The 22,552-nt window shown below is 40.6% G+C and overlaps 1 protein-coding gene across 3 annotated transcripts in view; it reads right to left on the minus strand.

Moving 5' to 3' along the window:
- NOL4 (nucleolar protein 4) overlaps positions 1-22,552 on the minus strand; it is a 192,735-nt gene that overhangs the window by 44,964 nt on the left and 125,219 nt on the right. For all 3 annotated transcript variants that reach the window (XM_089517247.1, XM_089517246.1, XM_089517248.1), the window contains exon 6: positions 13,506-13,789. In XM_089517247.1, coding sequence (XP_089373373.1) covers positions 13,506-13,789 — 284 coding nt within the window. The remainder of the gene's footprint in view (positions 1-13,505; positions 13,790-22,552) is intronic.

Here is a 22,552-nt window from a genome sequence, read left to right on the forward strand (position 1 = left end):
CCGGTGCCGTCACTGGGGTCCTCCAAGAGGCTTTTTTGACGGCCTCTGACAGGGCCTGGGGCCCCGTCAGCGGCCTGCAAAGATGGGGAGGCCTGGACCCCGGAGGGTGAAACTCCACCCCCGGCACATGGCCCCACCCCAGAGGGTGGAAGCTCCACCCGTGGCATGTGGCCCCGCCCCCGGAGGGTGGAAACTCCACCCCCGGCATGCGGCCCCGTCCCGGAGGGTGGAAGCTCCACCCCTGGCATGCGGCCCCGCCCCCGGAGGGTCGAATCTCCACCCCCGGCTTCGGCCCCCCAGTCGCCTGAGGGACAGCAACCCGGCCCCGCCCCAAAAAGGTTGCCTACCCCTGCAGTAGGGTCATAAAGCTGCCTTACCAGAGCTTCCAGCCCAGTAATTAGAGTTCAGAGGGTCAAGCCAGTATGAGTCCAAGTCAGCAGGAGAAGCCAATCGGTAGAGGCATCACATGCAAGGTGCATTGGTATCAAGGTCAGTCCACGAAGCAAGGTTCAAAGCTCTTGAAATCACATGAGTCAAGAGTGAAGCAGGTCACAACTTCCAGAAAGGCTGGTTGTCAGCAATGACCGTCTAGAGGCAAGGCTGGGATATTTATGTTCTAGTAAACTCCCACAGTTGTTGCCTGATTTCAGTGCACTTCCTATAAATACACTCTGACTGACATAAGCTCCTCTCTTTCTTATCTGTATTCACTTGGGATAGGTATTATCTGGGTTATAGCTATGCTTTGTGGCTTTGGAGGGAGGGGGTACCCTTGTTTCTCTCTTGCATGAGTATGTCTCTCTGCTCTGTCCCTCAGCCCTGAGAACTAGGGATGCTACCCTCTTAGCGGATTATCACACAGAGCCCTTACTGTGGGCAAAACATTCCTGAAGTGCTTCTGAAGCATGAAGGTATGATCATCTGTCACACTTCTAAAACATCATTGAGGTGTCCCACTTCTCTCCCGTCAATGAAGTGTTTGCAGAGAAGCCATTTTTTGAATAATGGAATCTTCCATTATTCAAAAAATGGCTTCTCCACAAACACTTTGACGTTTGTTTGGGAGAGAAGCAGGATGCCTCAATGACATTTTGGAAGCGCAATGGACGATCACACCTTCACGTTTTAGAAGGCCCATGGTAAGGGCTCTGTGTGATAAGCTCCTTAGTCTGCCTTACTGTCTGTGTTATACTCCTGACCAGGGTCTGGAAAGGGGGCATGACACAAAAGAGCACAAGGTTTGTATAATGTTTGTGGGTGTATTGCTACAAATTTAGAATTTATTCAAACTGAAATAGATACCAGCACATCTTGCTATAGTGGGAAGCCTGTGACTAGATGACCTCTATATATGTTCATTTTAATATACAGATACTGACTGACAGCTTCCCTTCTTTTGCAATCCCTTCTTGTGGTTCTTTTGGCTTCAGAGTAGATTTGGACTTGGCACCCATTGGAACAGAAGACCATCCTCCATACCACAGCCGCCATACTCAGGAACAATAATACCAAAAACAAACAAACAAAAACATTCTTTAAAAGAAAAGTTTTTACTCAAAATATTTTGCTAATATGAGTAAGAACATACTTTGCCCCAAATGAGAGAAATTTCAGAAAGTATCAATGCAAAAAGAGAGGAAAAAAATAAACAAGCATATCAGTATAAAACATGCCTATTTATTTTTCTAGAGATGCCTGGTACTGTGATTTTTGTGCTTTCTCATTATTATGCAAAGCACTATATAGCACAGGACTAAGAGATAATCTTTCCATATTTATTTAATATAATTTCACTTCACAGCTTGATCGAAGGCCAGAAAAGCTAAAGTGATGGTTATATAAAATCTGTTCGAGGCATGAAATAGCTCTTTTTATGTAACTGATTTGATAGGGTAATTTTTTGAAAATGACTCTTCTCATCTAACATAAATTTATTGAACAAATCTTTGAAAGGTTAACTGATAGAAAGCAATATGACTGCAATGGAGTTTTATCATGGCAAACAACTAACCAGAGTCTACTAGTTTGTTTACACGAAATAGTTGGAGCAATGAGAATTTTAAAATCAAACATTTCAAATAATTTTTCACTGAAGAATTGAATATGTTCATCTTAGTTACATTTATAGGTATCATGAAGCCCCAAATTCCTGGTTTTGTCTACAATGTCTACAATGGCAAACAGCCTCCTTCTCACTCACTCCAACCAATATAACCATTTTGGGTGCAACCCTTCCAAAAGTAGTTTTGTTCAAAACCCCATGTGGTTTTTGTTGGAGGGGAGTTGTGCAAGATTGCTGGGTTTGGAGAAAAATGCAATGTTGCACATGCGCGTGCACACAACCACACACACACACACAGAGGCGGCTATCTCGAAACTTTTTGTTTGTGTTAAAAATGCTTAGGAGTTAGCAAACTGCACACATTATCCATCCCCATTTGCAATGCTGAAATAGTAGCACAATTACATTGCTACTCAAGAAAGAAAAGAAGCTACAATCAAACATTTAAGCATATATTGCATTATCTATAAATGGAAGTTAAGGCTTGATGTTTCCAAACAAGTCAGTTTTAGAAGCAAACTTTAAACCTGGGTTTACTCTCATATTATGAACCCTAGCTTGTTTGGAACCACTTGACCACAGTTTTGGTTGCTCTGCCACCTGGAGAATGAAATGGGAAGAAAGAGGCTGCATGTGGATGCATGGTTTACAAGCTTAACATGATTTGCGAACTAGGGCCTGGTACAGACGGGCCTCATGGCACATCTTGATGACGTGCTAGGGTTGTCTCGGGGCGTCGCTTACAGATGCCCCGCAACCCTAGTATGTCTTCTGTACATAAAAATGGTGGCACCCTGTACAAATGGGTGCTGCCATTTTGACGTGACGGATGCCTAGCATCTGCACATCGCAGCACCATAATGATGTTGCGAGTGTACCATTGGTGCACTGCAGCATCATTATGGTACTGCAAAAAGAACCTGCTTTTTGCGGGTTCTTTTTGCTCCACAAGGAAGCTGTGCAGTTTGTCTGCTGCAGCTTCCTCACGGAGCAAATCAGGGTGTCAGCAGACCGCACTTTTTGGGTGGTCTGTACCAGGCCTAGGTCAAAGACAGCTAATTTAATTTTTGCCACTTTTTTACAGAGCAACCAGTGACTAAGCCCATATTCTGATACAAGATATTGTAATAGTCACTTCCTTGCATAATACTGTTGAACAATACATAGGAGATACTCTGAATACTTTGAATACATATATACTTCAGCCTAGAGTTTCCACCAGTTTCATTTTATCTAAAGACCTCTTTATGAAAGGGACAAAGTATAGTCACAAGGATATTTACTTGAAAGTAAATACCACTATGTTTAGTTGACTTATTCTCAGTAATTGCATTTAGAATTCCAACCTTGCTGTGGCATATTTCCATAGCATATACAGAAATAAGGATGCAACTGAGGTGAAGGAGGTTTATTCATGTATTCTAGCAAAGGGTCCCATTTATCTTAGTAAGTGTAAGCTTATATCACTTACTTTTATCTCTAGCAAAAAAAAAAAAGATATAAAAACAGGGGCTGGGTTTAATCAGTAGAGGAACATTTTGAAGTGTTTTAACATTAAGTGAAGGCCTTTTTCTAATAAGAGACTATTTGAATATTAAGATCATCAGCAGCACCCTTGTTGTGCAAACAAATCTGCATCTCACTGAATCTAAGTTTTGGAACGCCTTTCTTAAGGGACATTCTTTTCAGTCATTCTTGGATTTGTTTTCCATTCCTGTGTGAAGGTCTTTTGGGGATGTCCTTTGAGATTGTGTTTTCACTTTAACTTATTTTCATCTTCTAGTCCTTCCTTGCTAGCTCTCATTAACAACATTTTTACTATTCATAACAGACGTTTGACTCTGTGTGTGTGTGTGTGTGTGTGTGTGTGTGTGTGTATGCATGCATTTATAATTAATTTTTCTAGGTGATTTCATAGAATCATAGAATCATAGAATCATAGAGTTGGAAGAGACCACTAGGGTCATCCAGTCCAACCCCCTGCCATGCAGGAAATCCAATTCAAAGCATTCCCGACAGATGGCCATCCAGCCTCTGTTTAAAGACCTCCAAGGAAGGAGACTCTATCACCCTCCGAGGGAGTGCATTCCACTGTCGAACAGCCCTTACTGTCAGGAAGTTCCTCCTAATGTTCAGGTGGAATCTCTTTTCCTGTAGCTTGCATCCATTGTTCCAGGTCCTGTTCTCTGGAGCAGCAGAGAACAAGCTTGCTCCCTCTTCAATATGACATCCTTTCAAATATTTAAACAGGGCTATCATATCACCTCTTAACCTTCTTTTCTCCAGGCTAAACATCCCCAGCTCCCTAAGTCGTTCCTCATAGGGCATGGTTTCCAGACCCTTCACCATTTTTGTCGCCCTCCTTTGGACACGCTCCAGTTTCTCCATGTCCTTTCTGAATTGTGGTGCCCAGAACTGGACACAATATTCTAGGTGGGGCCTGACCAGAGCAGAATACAGTGGCACTATTACTTCTCTTGATCTAGACACTATACTTCTATTGATGCAGCCTAAAATAGCACTGGCCTTTTTAGCTGCCGCATCACACTGTTCACTCATGTTCAACTTGTGGTCTACTTGGACTCCTAGATCCCTTTCACACGTAGTTTCATTCAGCCAGGTGTCACCCATCCTATATCTGTGCATTTTATTTTTCCGCCCTAAGTGCAATACCTTACATTTCTCTGTGTTGAATTTCATTTTGTTAGCTTTGGCCCAGCTTTCTAGTCTATTCAGGTCATTTTGAATCTTGATTCTAACCTGATGCCCCCCCCCCCCCCTAGAAATCAAAACAAATTTTTGCATTTTTAAAAAAAAATGTTTTGCCCCCAAATGCCTTCTAAGGGGTGTGTGAGGCTTTCTCAGCATGTTTCTGTTTCTTCCTGAGCCAATTTAGGTGCAGAGGAGGCCTTTGGTATAGTGTTGTGGACTCAAGTTGTATTCATGTCACTTCGGTGACTCAGTTGGACTCAACTCCACAATAAATGGCACACTCACTTGACTCAACTCACAATTCATATATTTTTAGGAATTGACCTGCTGGCCTTGATTCAGTAACGTAACATATTCATCCAGAAATATAACAGAACAGAAAACAGTCTTCCTCCTTTCAACAATATTTTCATCTTACGGCTTTGTACCTACTGGTAATGTGAGGGAAGGGGGACCTTACATTTGCTGTACAGGAAGCGCCCACTTATTTGAAAAATTAGGGATTGGGACCCTGTCTGACAATGGAATCTGTTGAAAAGCAGGAGCTGAGGGGGGGAGGTATCTTGCAGAAGCATTTTTGTAGACTCACCCTCAGAGTATGGGGCTCGTTTTCTGGACTTGCTCCCAAAGTGTGGGGCCCATTTTTCAGAGGGGAACAACAAACAAATATATTAGGCAATGGGCTTGAGGATGAAAGATCTTTCAAAAGATCTTGGTCCAGGCCTCGGAGGTAGAGAGGAACTGCTGGACCTCATCCCGTTTCCCTCCACCACTCCTTTCTCCTTTTGTGTCATGTCTTTTTAGATTGTAAGCCCAAGGGCAGGGAACCGTCTAATTAAAAATATTGTATGTACAGCACTGTGTAAATTTACAGCGCTTCATAAATAAAGGTTAATAATAATAATAATATGAATTTCTAAACTTGGGAATCCTGCTGGACTTGCCACTATGTTTAAAATAAAAGAAGAGTTCTCAGATCTCTCAAACAAAATTTTAGTTCTTACATTTACTTAATACCAAGTTATTAAGTGTTACTAAAAGTTGCTGCTAAAAGTTATGGCCAGTTCTCTACATTTCTTTTCCATTATGCTTTACCAATTGCTTCCTCCTTCATTGCTTTAAACGTATGAATTTTAATAAATGTAACTTTTTTCTTCAATAGTTCTATTGACATCATTGGGAATAATAAAAAGTCCTATTAGGGCCAAAAACAGACAGCCGTATAGGGGTGTGTCAAGCACTGGATAGAGGCTGTGGCAACCGAACGCCATGGCCCCAATCTGGCTTTTTTCCAGCACAAAAAGAAGCATCAAAATGGCACTCCTTTTTGCACCAGAAAAGGGGTGCCCTTTCCACCACTGCCACAGGTTTTCGGTGCCCCTGCGGCATGTGGCATCCAAACACCATATCGCCAGAGCACCGAAAAGCTGCCGTAATGTAAACAGCCGGTGGCTTCACGGCTGCTTCCTGACAGCTTAGAAGCATGCATCATGCATATGCCATGCCCCCAAGCCGCTGAGGAGCTGGTGTATTTTGCTGGTCTCCATTAAAACTTATGCATACCAGTAAAGCAAATAATTCTAATTCTTAGATTTTTGTGAGTTTTTCGGGCTATGTGGCCATGTTCCAGAAAATTTTCTTCCTGACGTTTCGCCAGCATCTGTGGCTGGCATCTTCAGAGAATTCTAATTCTGTTATTCTATTCTGTTCTTTCTATTAACTCATTTACATTAAAAAAGGAAGTTAAATGAATGGCTCCTCGAGGCCATGTTATGAAAAAACACATGTATTTATTGTACTTTTTTTGCCACTGGATAAAATGTCCTTTAAAAAAAGGTTTTGTTTACTCACCCATTACTGATTGTAACTGACAATCAATGATGCACATTGAAAAGAAATATTAAGTCACCAGATACATTTGTAAAATCGCTTGAAAGAAACAGGCTCAGTGCAGTAATAAGCAATGCTTCTACATGCATGTTTACTTAAAAGTAAGTTCCTCTGGGCTTAGTGGGTCCTCCTCTGTAGTAGATCACATTGCTAGTTTTGTCTATGCATTTTTAATTTGTCAATTTCTCCCAATTTCTTTGTTAACATTCATGTTTTTTAAAAGAGGTTCATATTGATATTACAGTGTGCCCGCATCATACGCAGTCATGCTTTACACGGCTTTCAGCTTACGCTGAAAGCTACTCACCATAAAAGGCAATGGTGTGTAAGGCAATGGTGTGTGCGCACATGACGCATGTGCCATGCTGCAGCATGTGCACGAGCCCCATTGTTTTAAATGGGGCTTGAGCATCTGTGGAATTTCCCTTACACGGGGGGCGGGCAGGGGGGCGGTCCGGAACAGATCCCCCGTATAAGGGGAGGGTGCCCTGTATAACCTAAGTCCTCTTGTTACTTTCAACTTAAGTAGGTCATAAATTAATGGGAACATCATAGATTGTTGATATTTGAATCAAGAATGGTTCTGAGGACCAGAACTCCCACAACTATGGAAATATGCTTTATAGCTTGAGGCCTGGATATCACTCTGTACTGTATCTGAGGCTATATCCGTGAAAGCTCATGCTAAATTAAAAACCAGTTAGCCTTAAAGGTACTACTACATTCTTTCACCCCTCTCCTCCACTTTTTATCCAAAATTTTAAAAACCTATTGCTCCATAATACAGTTAATATTTGGTACAAATGGCAAGATAGCTTTTTGGTTAACCCACTTGCTTTGTTGTTAACCCACTTGCAATTGGAGCCATCTTCATATCATCCTCTTTTCCAAACAATTAAGATTTAAGGCATTTAAGGACTAAGAACAATTATTTTAAGTAGAATGTAAAATGTGTATACAGCTACTAAACAAAAAAGAAAACACCAAATAGTGAAATTATTAGGAAATATCAACTCAAAATAAACCCAAAACCATCAAAAAAGGAATCCACTGAATTACACATCTCAAAATTAAATCTATACCCTTTAGACCATTAAGTAAATTTGGAGAACAAGTCCAACAACATGCAGTTAAAATTAAAGGTTTTATTACTAAGATTTATAATTTGATGTAACCTATTGGGGTTAGACAAGTGTGAACAAAAGTCATGGGCATAGATATAGATGAACTCACCTGGAATACTATGTGGAAATGCTCTTCACTAACCAACTAACAATTGGCTTTAGTCAACCATGATTAAAGGTTCATCTGGAGAATAATCTTGGGCAAATCACATGCTCTCAGCCTCAGGGGAAGGCAATGCCAAACCTCCTGTGCACAAATCTTGCCAAGAAAGCCCCATGTTTAAGGATGCCATAAGTTGGAAACAACTTGAAGGCCACACAACAAAAACAGTAACAAAACGTTCTTTAGAAGAGATAAAGGTAATGAATAATAGGCATCATTCCCAGGGTTGTCTATATTGAACTTATTTTACAGATAAACTCCGAAAGATGAGCATGATTGTAATTCCACTGTTGAGTAAACAATATTGTAGGTATTTTCTGAATCTAACTCTATGTAAGGTTTTAGGTCCCCCCCCCCCCCCCATGCTAACTAGGAGAAAAGGGATTGAAAGTAAAAAGGCTATCTACAAAGACATGCCCTCCAATATTTCATAGATGAAAACTGGGACACATGAGGCCAAGAAACATCAGAGTGTGGTCAGGATGGCAAGTTATAAATGAGAAAAACAGACAAACCAGAAGAAGTTGCAGCACTTTGAAGTTGGCTGAGCCTATTGTGAAAGGCAGATTCTGCCACCTTTTCTCCTCTCCTGCCAAGTTAATAGAGTGCAAATTAGTTTGCAGCAACTGAGATAGACTGAGAACAAACAGGGAAAGTGTGTGTGTGTGGGGGGGGGGGACTGGAATATTTTTAAAGCAGCTGAAAAAGTTTGGTGACATAGGGCTAATCAGGACCATTTCTGGACTGGAGGGCTGTGCAAAGACTATAAAAACTTCTGCATGTCAGTAGGGCCTCTTATTTACCTCGGTGTATCAAAAGAATGCTGTCTATGTGGAAATCTCTTCCAAACAGCTACCTGGGTATATAGCAAGAGAACTGCATGACAAATTCTGCAGGTAGCTGTAAATGTTGTGAACTCTATGGGGGGTTTTAATGGGGAAAAGGTGTCTTTTTAGCCTCCCTTCTGCTTAAAGTAGCTAAAACATCTGAAACAGGACTGAGATTTCAACTCCTTTTGGGCATATTAATATAATCTTCTGTTTCAAGAAGGACTTTGGTGCTTGTTGAACTCTGATTTATAAACCAGTTTTTCTTTTATGGTGATAAAGGTTATTAAGTTTCCCTATGTTTAAGCCAATGTTTCCCAAAAGGAAACAGCTAGGGATCTGATGAATACAAAACATAATAATAGGGGCCAAGAAGCTTCATCCCTTGCTTGGTACTCTCCTTCAGTGCTTCTCTCTCTCTCAAAAAGGGTATAGGTATTTGTAACACAACTGCAAAGTAAAGAGGAAAAGGGATGTAGCACTTGCAATTATAGAAACAAAAAAAAATTAACTGAAAGTACATCACATACAAACAATCAATACTGAGTATATATTAGAAAGAACAGATCACCATGGCTAACATAACTGTAGGAAGGATGATGAAGAAGGGAAAGTTGATATTAAGATATTAAGGAGTACCCCATTGGCTCTGACTCAGTTTTCAAAAACTGCTCCACATTTTTATGAGATTATGGCACGTTACAGACCGCCTAAAAACGGCGGTCTGCTGCCGCCCACCAGTTGCTGCATCCTGGAACTGCAGCGATCAAACTGCACGGTTCTTGGACACAACAAAAAGAAGACGCAAAAAGCGGCTTCTTTTTGCATCCCTGGAAGTGGTGCCGCAAGTGGGCCAATGGTGCACTCGCTACATCACTTCTGTTGTGGGGCATGCAGACGCTATGTGTCCGCGACATCAAGATGGCGGCACCCGTGTAGAACGAGCACTGCCATTTTGTACGTCCCCAGGATGTACCAGGGTTAGGGGCATGCATAAAGGACGCCCTTTTCTAACCCTAGTACATCCTGGGGACATACTTTATGCTCGTGTGGACTGGGCCTATGATTGCTTGATGCATGCAAGCTAACCATTGTCATATGATTCCAACCAAAACAACCAAACAACCAAACAACCTACCAACCAGCATAACTGGATGGATGAAGGAAATATATCAGCTATGGAAGAAAAAGGCAGCTGCTTGTATATGTGAAAATTCTCCACATTTTTCTTTTTTGGCCACTTGTACTCCAATGTGATTCTTTCCATGGGGGTAATGCTCTCCATATTGTTGTATTTGTATTTGGCTTCTGGGGAATTCACCTGTCATCTCACTTATAAAAACAACTATCAGAAAATTATTATAGTTGTTACTTCTGACAGTGATACAGAATGCATTGTTTTGTTATGTATTCCATAACACATTTGCCCCAACACAGAATTCAGAATCAAACATTTATAATAACATGAGAGAATGTCTGCAGGTCTGTCTTTGGTTGTCATAACTCATTGGGGTATCTTGCTAATGCCTCAAAATTTGACAGAATATTTTTGGTTGTTATCCAACTTGTGGTGCCAAGTTTGAAGATAAATTTCCAAGTGGAGGGACTGCTAGAAGCAAAAAGCAGAACAGCCCATAATTCATCAGGAAATCATTACAGATTCCTAAAAAATTAAGAGTGTTTTTGGCTCTTGTCCATGTGGCATGCTGCACTGCCTAGTTTCAAGTCATAATTAGGAAAGGGGTAGAAGTACAGTTAGTAATATATATATATTATATATATTATATATTATATATCCTCAAATTTGACAGTAGTCATCCAAGTTCCAGTGCCTAGTTTCAAGTTCAAAAATCCAAACTGGGGGCTTCCTAGAGCCAAAAGGAGGGCCTGTTATCACTTCATAACGAAGGCACTGTGAAAAAGAAATAGCCGTGAGATGAGGTCTGAATGGAAGCTCTACCTGTTCAACTAAATGCAAGTACTGTACAATGCTCCACACAATAGTGTATCCTGATAAAATATGACTCCTGCTCACTCAAGACTCAAACCTAGTAGTCAACTGTATGAATAGTTCATCATGTTAGAAGATCCCACAAGCAATACATTTTGATGAGGAAGCCAGTGGAGTTTTAAAATCTTGCAAAACGTATTTTATGCATTTTGACTAGCCCAAAAAAGGTATAACTGTTTTGTGCATTTTAGATGTTATTGTACTTTGCTGTCTCTGTTAACTTTGATAGGTAAATTGAACCTTTAAAATGAATGAACCTGTAGTTGTTATTGTTGTGTGCCTTCAAAACATTTCTGAGTTATGGAGAACCTAAAAAGAACCTAAAGAGAACCTATCATGTGGCTGAGGGAATCCATGTGGCTGAGGGAATGTGACTTGCCCAAATCCACCCAGTGGGTTTTATGGCTGAGCTGGGAATCAAACACTGATCATAGTCCAATCTCAAACACTACACCACTGTGGCTCTCGAACTTGTAATAACCTTCTGGTAATTTATGCATAAGAAAAGGCTACAGTCTTTCTTAGGCGGGATACAAACCGCCATATAGTACGTATAGGATACATACTAGGGTTAGGAAGGGGCGGTGCTTCCGCACCCCCCTAACCCTAGTACGTATCCTATACGTACAAGATGGCGGCGCCCCTTCCACATGGGCGCCACCATCTTTACGTACTGGACGCATAGCGTCCAGACGTGTCGCGTCCTTTGTGACGTAGCGAGTGCGCCCCTGGCGCCTCACTACGTCACAAACGCGACTGTAAAAGAAGCTCCATTTTGGAGCTTCTTTTTCAGTCTGCACGGGAGCCGCGCCGTGTGGAGGCTCCGGTTCCCCCGCGGACTAACCGGCGGCGGCGGCAGACCGCCGCAAAGCGGCGGTTTGTATCCCGCCTAAGACTAGAAGGAAAGTTAATTGAAACTAAAGTGAAATGTAGGGGTGAAACAGATGGGTGACTAGGCGTGGCCTCTGGCTGCTCAAGCCGCAATCAGGCCACAATCAGCCCAGGAGCACGGCAACTGCCCACTCCTGAAGCAGGCTGCTGCCGTGGGTCTAGAATGAGCTGCTCGCAGGAGTGGTTTTTTTGCCACTCCTTTTTCTAGCAGCTTTCGAAGGCATCCTCAGACCCACTTCCAGATGCTTCGGGAGCATATGTCACCTGCACGCCACACTGTCAAAACATCTGGAAGCCACTCGTTTTGGCCCATCTATTTCGGGCCAACATATCCATATCTAAGATGTTCTCTCTTTTTACCCTAAGCAAGTGTTTAAGCATCATTGCTTACTACCATTCTTAGATTCAGTTTTCATTAGTAATGAGTTACTTGTTCATATTCAGTAGTGCTTAACATTAAACTATTTGTTATTATAATATGTAGCTTTATATTTATTTATTTTTTAAAAAACACCAATCACATTTGTGTCCCATCTTCTTTCCAGTATGTTTCAAAATATGATGCGTAGAATCATCACATTTTATTATCACAAAAACTCCTCAAATGACTTTCCTGGGATAAACAAGCTTCATGGCAGAGCAGGAATGTGAACCCATGTTTCAATCTACTCACTGGTATTCAATACATATTTCCCTAATTTGTCATTCTATATGGATTTCAGACTTGTAGTTTTAATAATAATTTATTGTCATCTTAATACTCTTCTTTCCATCTTATGCTTATTTCGCCAACTATATGAAATGGCTGAATTACACCTTAGGCAAAAGTATGTGCATGTACCTATCAATGTCAGCTGTTTATTGGCTTATAAAAAAACAAACCCATAGGAACAACATCCCCAGAAGTACATAAAGAGTCTGCTTTCATTTAATTAATTCAGTGTTTGTAGTTTATTAAGCCAGGTCTTTGAGTATGCGCAATAATGTTCCTATTCCTAACCATATTTACTTGAAATAAATCCAACTAATTTCAAGCCCATTTCCAAACACTTACGAAACCATTTGCATCCTCATACTAATGTTGAGAAACCATGCAAAACAGCAACAAACACAGTAGCATTCAGTGATTCATTAAAGTAGCCTGTTATATTTTATTGATGGAATTTTAAAAGCATTAAAATTATTCCTACTTTCTATATTCAGTTACATAAATGTTGGAGTCCAATGGGCCGGACAGGATTTTCCCCCCTAAAGGATTCAATTGTCAGCAACAGCAGCAGAAAGTATCAGAATCCTATTAGATTAAATAATTTCGCATTCTAATTACAGCAACATATATGACAAATGTCTCTCTACCATAGTTGCTATTTAACTGTATTTATCTTCAAAGAGTTCCCTTGTTTTATTCCAAGTAATACAATAGGAATAGTGGAGAGGAAATTCTTTTGAAAATGTCATTTTCTTAAAACAAACTTGACAATTTTAATTCAAACATGTGCTTGCATACATATAAATGCTGATGAACTTTAATACTAGCTTGACTTAATATGGGTATTTATCTGATTTGCAAAGAAAATATTTTCTCCAAATATTTGCTACCAGAAACTTTTGAAAAAATATATTTGAGTTTTTTTTTTTTTTAAAAAAATGTTGGTATTGCTAGCATTAATAGCATGTAAATATGACTTGTAAGCACAAACAGCAGAAAGAGCTAGGTGCCAGCTAACTCTGCTTATTTCCTAACTTGAAAGTCCTTGAACCATTACAGTAAATGTTTCACCTTCCTAAACTCTTATAATATCTTGTGAACATGGAAGCATCTTACCTTGCTTCCATTTTCTTTTGCCTCTTGCTCCATCTTAAGATCAGATACTAGGATGTTCTTGTACTTGTTCTTTCCATCACTGCTTTGGTCATCTAACCTGTATTCTGAAGTGAGCTGAGTAGAAAAGGGGCTGTCACTCAAGTTCAGAGGCTGGTCATCCGGTTCCAAAGTTGTTTTGCCATTACTGTTGACTTCTGCCACTTCCCTGCAGTGTGTTCCCCCTGAAGCACTGGAATTATGTCCTGCAGTCTCGTTGCCGTTAAAACTCTCTGCAGCTGAATCATCTACAAAACACACATAGATGTACAGATTTTCAATGGCATGCCATCAACATTATCATTGCCTAAACAAAATACATGAATACACACAAACACATGTACCCTATTTCTACTCACACGGTATTGTCAACCATGCAACTGAAAACTGCTAGTCCTTGGTAATAATGACATTAAGAGCAGTAAGTGAAATTTCCATCAGAGCCCAGTGGTTAATGACTTGGACGGATGAAAAAGGAAGAATTTGTCTTCCCAATTTGCATGTGACATCATGGCTCACTTGCTTAAGCCATATCAGACAAAAGATTTTAAACACATTGCTATAAACTACAGTTCTTCAAAACAATATGACAGAGTATAAAACTGTAGAGCTGGATTCAAAAGCTCTCTTCTTCTGAAGGAAGGAAATTTCCTTCCATTTGAAAGGGAATCACACCTTTGTTTAAAAGAAAGGAACATGTGGAATCACTCCATAGTGTATACTCAAATGCATTAGCGGATCTGAAATGTAATTGCTGCTGAACATTTCAGGACATGATTTTTCCACAATGGCATGGGTAGTTCCACCCACACATTTGTCTAAGTGCAGGTGAATCTGCAATGATTTTTTTTTTTTTACTGTACCATCTCCATTATCAGGTTTGAGGGATAATATAAACAGTCTCTGCTATCCTTTATTCTATATAAAATCAAAAACCTAGATGTATCCTGCACTTTTTGCCATATGCATCTTATGTATCCAAAATAGACTTCAGAAAGGCTGTAAATATATTTTCTCCACACAAATATAATCATTTGTTATCATAAAAGAATGAAGCAAAAAATAGCATGGCGACCTTGATAAGCTTTCCTCCACATGTTACCAAGGTAACTAATTCCCACAATTTAGTATGTTTCATTCTGGGGCAGTTGATGTCATGGTGAAAAACAACTTTTCAAAGAATACCGTAGTTTTTCCTCAGATTTCCCAAACTGCTACTCACAAGTTGACCATCTCTGAACTAATTCAACCCACTACATGGAAGAGTTGTTCTGCATCTTAACATTCTATCTGCTTTATCAAACTAGGGAGCAAACAGGATTTAACCAAGAGTTAACCAGGAAATGTTGTGTAATAAACACCAGGCATTTCCTGTTTAACTCTCATTTAACTCTTGTTTAAATCCTGTTTGCCCCCTAATGTGATAAAGCAGTAAGTCACTTTGCAGTATTTGTTCTTCTTCTTTTTCTTTCTTTTTCTTTCCTTTTTTTGCAAATGTGGTCAGTGCTTTTGAGATTTTCCTATAGATTTATTTATTTTACATCATTCCTTTCCCCAGTCCTGGACCCAAAGCACCTCACAAAAATAAAATGACACCCATAAAAAGTCATGCCCCAAAAAACATACAAAGGTTAAAATGTCAATAGAATTAAGAGCAATTTAAGAAGATACCAGTTAAAAAGAAATTATGGACAATATAACACTTTATTAAAAACTCTTTTCCCGTATACACTCAGTTCCCAAAGGCTTATACTTATTGAAACAAAACAGTCTTCCCCGCTGCCACCTTCCATTGCTAATTCTGTTTAGTAGCCAATTCTATTACCTTTTAGCAATACTTGAATCTTACGGACTGTTTCACACATCACAAGTTTTGAGATATATACTTAGATTTCAGTTAGAAAAGGTTCCTTTAGAAAATGCCAAGTGCAGACATAATGCTAAACCATAGTGGTAAACCAGTGGTGTCCCTTGGACCAGTTGTGTTCCCTGGTCCACTGGCTGCCAGTCTTTTTCAAGAAAAGAAAGAAAGAAAGAAAGAAAGAAAGAAAGGTAGGTCATGGGCACAAATATGGTGCCATTCCTTGGCACACTGGAGAAAAAGTGTTGGGCCTGAACATCAGCTAGCATAAAAAGCACTGTGTGAAACTACCAGCTACACTGGAAGTAAAAGTGTCAGGAGTGTGTGAAACTAAAGTGAGGCAAGGCCATATAACAAAAAATATAATAACATTCAAAATCAACAAAACAATGATAGTTTTATTGGACCAGCCAAAATGCACAAAATTCATGATGCATACTATGAATGTTATGTTCATACAAACTCATGGCCTAGGTACAGAACAATTATATTCTAAGATACAGAAATATGAAGTGACAAAGCATTTATCACATGTATCAGTATGACAAATGAGTCAAAGATGTATCATACAAGCACACTCACCACATTTTAGCACTAAAAAAGCTGCAGAAAGCTTTAGATTTGCTTGGTTCTCCTCTCCTCTCATCTTTTGGCACAGATTAAAAGTTGCTGCTTCTGTTTTATATTAACTGCAGTTTAGTATGTTGCCCAAGCCATAAAGTACAATTAATCATAACTCCTGTTTGTTTAAACAAGTCAGTTTCAGATAGGGATGCCATATCCCGGCGGGCCCCAGGACAAATCCGCTTTTGGGGGCCCCTCCCGGTCCCGGTCCGGTTTGACCCCCAGCCCCCGGTTCGGGGCCCGTGCGGTGCCAACCCACCTTCCCCCACCTCCCTGCGCAGCTGTGCCACCCACCTCCTCCTCCGTTCCAGGCCACATGGCCGCGTGGAGGAAACGAAGGAGGAGGCGGTGTGCCTCCTGTGCGCGGCTGCGTGGCCTGCAACAGAGGAGGAGGTGGGTGGCATGGACGCACGGGGAGGCGGGGGATGGTGGCGGGGAGGTGGGGAGGGGGGTGCGGGCGCGCGCAGGAGGCACACCTCCTTCTCCTCCTCCTCCTCCTCGTTCCAGGCCGCGCCAAGTGGAGGAGGAGGCAGAGGTGCCTGCCTGGCTTGGCGCTCCCCGCCCGCGCACGCACCAAGGCAGCAGGCAGGCAGCCACCCACCGCCTCCTCTGCCTCGCGGGCCTCCACGCTGGGCACTTCCTTGGGCCCGGGAGGCGGAGGCAGAGGAGGAGGCTGAGGAGGAGGTGGGTGGCTGCCTGCCTGCCTGCTGCCTTGGCGCATGTGCGGGGAGTGCCAAGCTAGGCAGGCACCTCTGCTTCCTCCTCTGCCTCTGCCTCCGCCTGCTGGGCCCAAGGCAAGCACTTAGCGTGGTCGCGCGAGGCGGAGGTGGGTGGCTGCCTGTCTGCTGCCTTGGCATGCAGGGGGGCGCGCCAAGGCAGCCACCCACCTCCTCTTCTGCTTGGGCCTGGGAGGCAGAGGAGGAGGAGGGAGGAGGGAGGAAGGAAGGAAGGAGGAGGAGGGAGGGAGGAAGGAGGGAGGGGGAGGGAGGAAGGAAGGAGGAGGAGGGAGGGAGGGAGGAAGGAGGAAGGAAGGAAGGAGGGAGGAAGGAGGAGGAGGGAGGGAGGGAGGGAGGAAGGAAGGAAGGAAGGAAGGAAGGAAGGAAGGAAGGAAGAAGGAGGGAGGAAGGAAGGAAGGAGGAGGAGGGAGGAAGGAAGGAAGGAGGGAGGGGGAGGGGGAAGGCAGGAGGAGGAGGGAGGGAGGAGGGAGGGAGGAAGGAAAGAAGGAGGAAGGGGGAGGAAGGAGGAGGAGGGAGGAAGGAGGGAGGAAGGAAGGAGGAAGGAGAAAAGACAAGGAGGAAGAAGAGGAGGAGAAGGAAGAGGATAGTGATGATGATGATGATGATGATGATGATGATGATGATGATGATGATGATGAAATGAGCCAGCTTCTGAGGCATGACCAATGTAAGTTGCTCTGATTTTTACAAACTCATGCGCAGTGGGGGGGAAACCAAAGTCCCTTGACCAAATACACACTTCTGAGAAGTACAGTTGAATCCGAGGGCAAACCCACTTCTTGTTAAACCACCTTGACATATTCAGTATGCATAGCATGTTCAGTGTGAAACCCAAAGAGTTTGGTTATGCAATAAGCCTCTGAAATATGCAAGAGACCATGTTAAGTAAAGCCATGTTCAATGCCCAAATGTGCTGTTTGGAATGGTGGGAGGGGAGGTTGGCCAAAAAGGAAAGTACATTTCTGTCATCTGTCTAGGAATAATGCCCAAATGTCCATTTTGATCATGCCTAAGAAACAAGATTTTTTATTAACATTTTTTTAAAACCATCAATTTTTTTCGCGTGTCCTCCATTTTAAAAAAAGTGCCCTACATTTGAAAATTTTGTCCTACATTTGTCCCGGTTTGGAGGTCCAGACTTATGGCAACCCTAGTTTCAGAACCCATAATATAAACCTGCCTTGTCTCAAACAAACCAGAGTTAAGATTAATCACAATTTATTGTGTTCATATGACAAAGCAAGCTATGGTTAATCAAAAATGGAAAGGGAGGCTTCTGTAGCTGTACTGGGCAGTGAATATGCTCTGGATTTTAGTCCAAACTTCAGTGGAGCTATCCAAGAGTCTAGATCTTATCTATAGATTCAGTGCTGCTACTGTTATGAGCCACCAGGTACTAAGTTGGAAAGGTGTTATGAAAAGTGGAGGCTAGATTCATTCCTGCAATGCTAAACTATGAATGTTATGCCCAAATGAGATTGTAGCCTGGATTCAGATTAGTTATGCTTTAAAATGTAAAAAAAAATAAAAAATAAAGTGATAAAACATCTGATAGCCAGCATAGTGTAGTGGTTTGAGTATTGGACTAGGACAATGGGAGACCAGTGTTTGAAACCCTTCTCTGCCATGGAAACCTACTAGGTGACCTTGGGTAAGTCACACCCTCTCAGCCTCAGAGGAAGGCAAGGGCAAATCCCCTTAGCTTCAATTTGGGGGGGGGGGGGCATAAGTCAGAAACAATTTCAAGGCACTCAGCTACAACTACAACATTAGTAAGGTATATGAGTGCAAATATGTACTGTATCAGTACATTTCACATGAGCAGATGCAACTCACCACACGCTGTCAGTGGTACACATGGCGACTAAGGAAACCATTTCACTGACGGTCCTCATATAAAGTCAGAAGCACTGTAACTTAGAAATATTGAAATATGTTTTTTTAATGTTCTAGCCAGGTTTCTTTCCTGGAACAGTGTTCCATTATGTTAACAGTACCATTAAAAAAACACCCTTAAAAACAAAATCATTGCTCAATTTCTTTCTGTTCAGAGACAGATAAGACCAGTTCACCAGCGATTTTGGGTTACATGGGTTTACATTCTGTGAAATTTACACTAGTTGTAGTCTGTATATACAAAAACACATATATTTTTGTTTTGGAGTTCTTATTATGATAACAACAGAGATATGACTGCCAGGATTCTTAGCGACCAAGAGAGGATGGCGTCTTGTAGTAACAGAAGAAACAAAAAGAGTAGGATAAAATAGTACATGCATAGAATTTATGTAACTTCTTTTCTCTTATTCTGCTTATTTTACTTACAAAAATTGGCTGTTCTTGTTATTCTGAAAAGGCATATTTTTTAAAAAAAAAATCAAATCATGTGTTACTATTACATAGGTATCACTGATTTCTGTAATTATTGTATCATATACAACCATACAATGGGAATAAGCATGATTATCTTTTTAAAAAAGCATAATACTCTGATCTAGAATAATGTATCTCTTTAGAGAAAAAAAGCATATAATATCAAATCATAGTGGGTTTAGTGACAGCAATAAAGGTACAGATAATAATCGCAATGTTAAAACAGTTCCCCCTTAAAATTAGTGGGTGCTAGGTTAAAGAGTGTTGGAAGAACTTCCCAAAGGATCACCAATCGTACAACATCTAAATTGATGGAAAACACCACCAATTATGGAAAATCGTTTGGAGGACCCCATGTTATCCTCGCTGTACACTATAGAATTTGGAGTTTTATCAGACCCTTTTAAGACAGAGAACAATCATTATGTGTTTAATTGCACTGTACAAGCTTATTAAATTACTATACATGGCTTTATCAATACATGTGCTTTTGCTTCATGAAATGAATTATGTATTCATTGCAGACAAATAGTAAATTAAAGTCTTAATCCTATGCGCACTTCCCCAAGAGTAAGAGGAATTAAACACTACAGAACATCTGTTTAGACAGGGATAGATTGAATGTGATTTTAGTCGCAAAGTTCCATAGAACAGCTTAGAATCATTCTTGGAATGTGAACCAGAGTTCAGTATCAATGCACAGCTTGCTGAGCTTCCAACCAGAGTTCATGTCCATCCAACAGTTACCTTGTAAACAGAATCTTAATCCTGATCACTAGTTGGAGATGCCAGCAGTTGTGAGTGGATAAGGGTGTGTCAAGCTCCCCATCCATATTCCTCTTTCTCCGCCAGTGAAAAAAATGTTACCATTGATGCAAGATCTTTTAAAAATGAAAACCATTATAAAATAGTGACTGTTGGCAAAAGAAAAAGACAAATTATTTGCCTTCTGTGAATTACTTCAGAATGAATTGGTAACCTATTTTGATACACAATTATGACAGTATGTGACTTCATTTGAGAAAGTTTTAAACTTCCAGCACATTCATCAGTCTCCCTCTGTGGAAAGGCATGGAGGTATATTTCACAGTGAAACAACAGAAGATATTCAATTTGATTATATGACAGTAGTGTCATTTTACTTCATCAAAAATATTTTAGAAATTTAAAAACTTATACTATAACATGCATTTGTGGTGCTCCTGCTGTCGTGGACATTACAGACATCCTATTTGACTGTTGCTTTTATGATAACAAGAGAGCCCACCTTTTACAACCATTTTTGGTTAGATTGACCTATTGTCAAATGGTTCTATTTCCTTTCTGGTGAGAATTGACATCTAGTGCGCTGTGTAGCAAATTTTTTTGTAAAAGCTGCTTGACTGAGAGACCAATTTATCATGCAAAATGGGGTTCCATGCCATGGTGATGAGTTCATTTAAACATTTCCAACTATCCCTTCCTTTCTCCCCACTCTGTTTTAGATTGTTGTAGACTGTAGTTTGTTCTACATAATTTGTTTTTATTTAACTTTTACTTGTATTTGTTTTAACTTTTTAGTTAATTTTATATGAGTTTTTAGGCGTGATCAATTTTTTAATCCTTTTAGGTATTGGGACATTCTAACATTTATACATGTGTATGTCAACTATTGCAATGACTGACATTGTTCAATACTACTGAACAAGCCCTGGTGGTGCAGTATTGCAGCCACTCACTCACAAACCACAAGGTTGTGAGTTCAATACCAGCCAAGGGCTCAAGCTTGGCTCAGGCTTGCATCCTCTGAGGTCGCTAAAATGAGTACTCAGATTGTTGGGGACAATTAGCTTACACATTGTAAATCACTTAGGGAGTGCTTAAGTGCACTGATAAGTGGTATAGAAAGGTATTTGCTATTGCTAATGCTACTGTTGTTGTGTGCCTTCAGGTTGTTTCTGACTTATAGTGACCTTAAGGTGAATCTATCACAGGTTTTTTTTTGGTAAATTTTGTTCAGAGAGGAGTTGCCTTTGCCAACCTCTGAAGCTGAGAAGATGTGACTTGCCCAAGGTCAGCCAGTGGGTTGAAAGGGGATCACAACCCTGGTCTCTAGAACCCCAGTCCAACACTCAAACCATTACAACATGCTGGCTCACATTCGGTACTATAACTAATAGAACTTAAGTGTGCCGTAAATGTCTATTTGTTGTGGTTGTTATATTCCTTCAAGTTATTTTTGATTTATGGCAATCCTTAAGCGAACCTGTCACAGGGCTTTCTTGGCAATTTGTTTGCCATTGCTTCTCATAGGCTGAGAGAAAGCAACTTGCCTGAAGTCACCTAGAAGGTTTTCCATGGCCTAGTGGCAATTTGAACCCTGGTCTCCAGGAGTCCTAGATCAGGACTCAAACCACTACATCACACTTACTCTGTTAAATGTATATTACAATATACATAATGTTTTGTTCTACAAAGAAAATCAAGACAAAACACATATGTTGTATATCAATCCTTTTATAGTTCATGTACTTGTATTTAAATTTTATGTACTATGTCTCATGAATATTTCAGTTCAATGCATGTGCCTGCATACCATACACATACATTAAATGGTATTCACAAAGAATTTCTTTTGTCATTAGTGCTTACACCAATACCTTACATAGAGTTTGATAGTTTGTGTCAGCCAAGTACTTTGGCAGAAGCCAAGAACTGGAGGAAAGCTTTATTGATTTCAGATTTTTCTAGAAAGATTCTGGCTAACTGCCAGAATACTTCATCTGCTTCTGGGAATATCAGAAGGGCCAGATACACTAAAAATATGAACAATTAAAATATTTATTTTCATCCTGTCTAATATAATGGAGAGACACAGTAATAGTTCACTTGGTGTACTGAATCATTCAAAAACTATCTTTAAAAAAAAGTATTTGTATAGTGCTGCTTACCCCTTTTTTAAATTAAGATCATAAATCAACACTGAAGTAATGTCTAAATTTGCATGTTCAAAATGGATTGTTCAGCGCTTGAGAAGGAGGAATTGCTTCAGTATACATAAATAGCTTTCCACATGCTTTCTCACCTCCTTCTCTGCCTGACCTTTGGGGATTTTCAAATGTTCAATAGATACACTGAAGCATTTAATACACTTGGTGTTCACTCCAGTTTGTAATACAAGTTCATCACTGCTACACAGCGACTGTTATAGGAATATAGAGTTGCGGGCAATTCCTCCCCTTGGTTTATTTATGAAACAGAAGCTTTGGATGTCTATTTAAAATGCCTCTTAAATCAGTGTATATATGGATATTCCAGACATCGCTGTCTAATGTCATTTCACTGGGGGCATGGGATATTCTTCAACGAGACTTAGAAAACCCTGATCCAATATTCCACTCGGGAGGAGCTGACACTTACTGTGAATTCTGCTCTTC

Source organism: Sceloporus occidentalis, unplaced genomic scaffold, assembly GCF_023333645.1.
Source record: "Sceloporus occidentalis isolate IW3139 unplaced genomic scaffold, rSceOcc1.0.p SCAF_3, whole genome shotgun sequence".
NCBI lineage: Eukaryota > Metazoa > Chordata > Lepidosauria > Squamata > Phrynosomatidae > Sceloporus > Sceloporus occidentalis.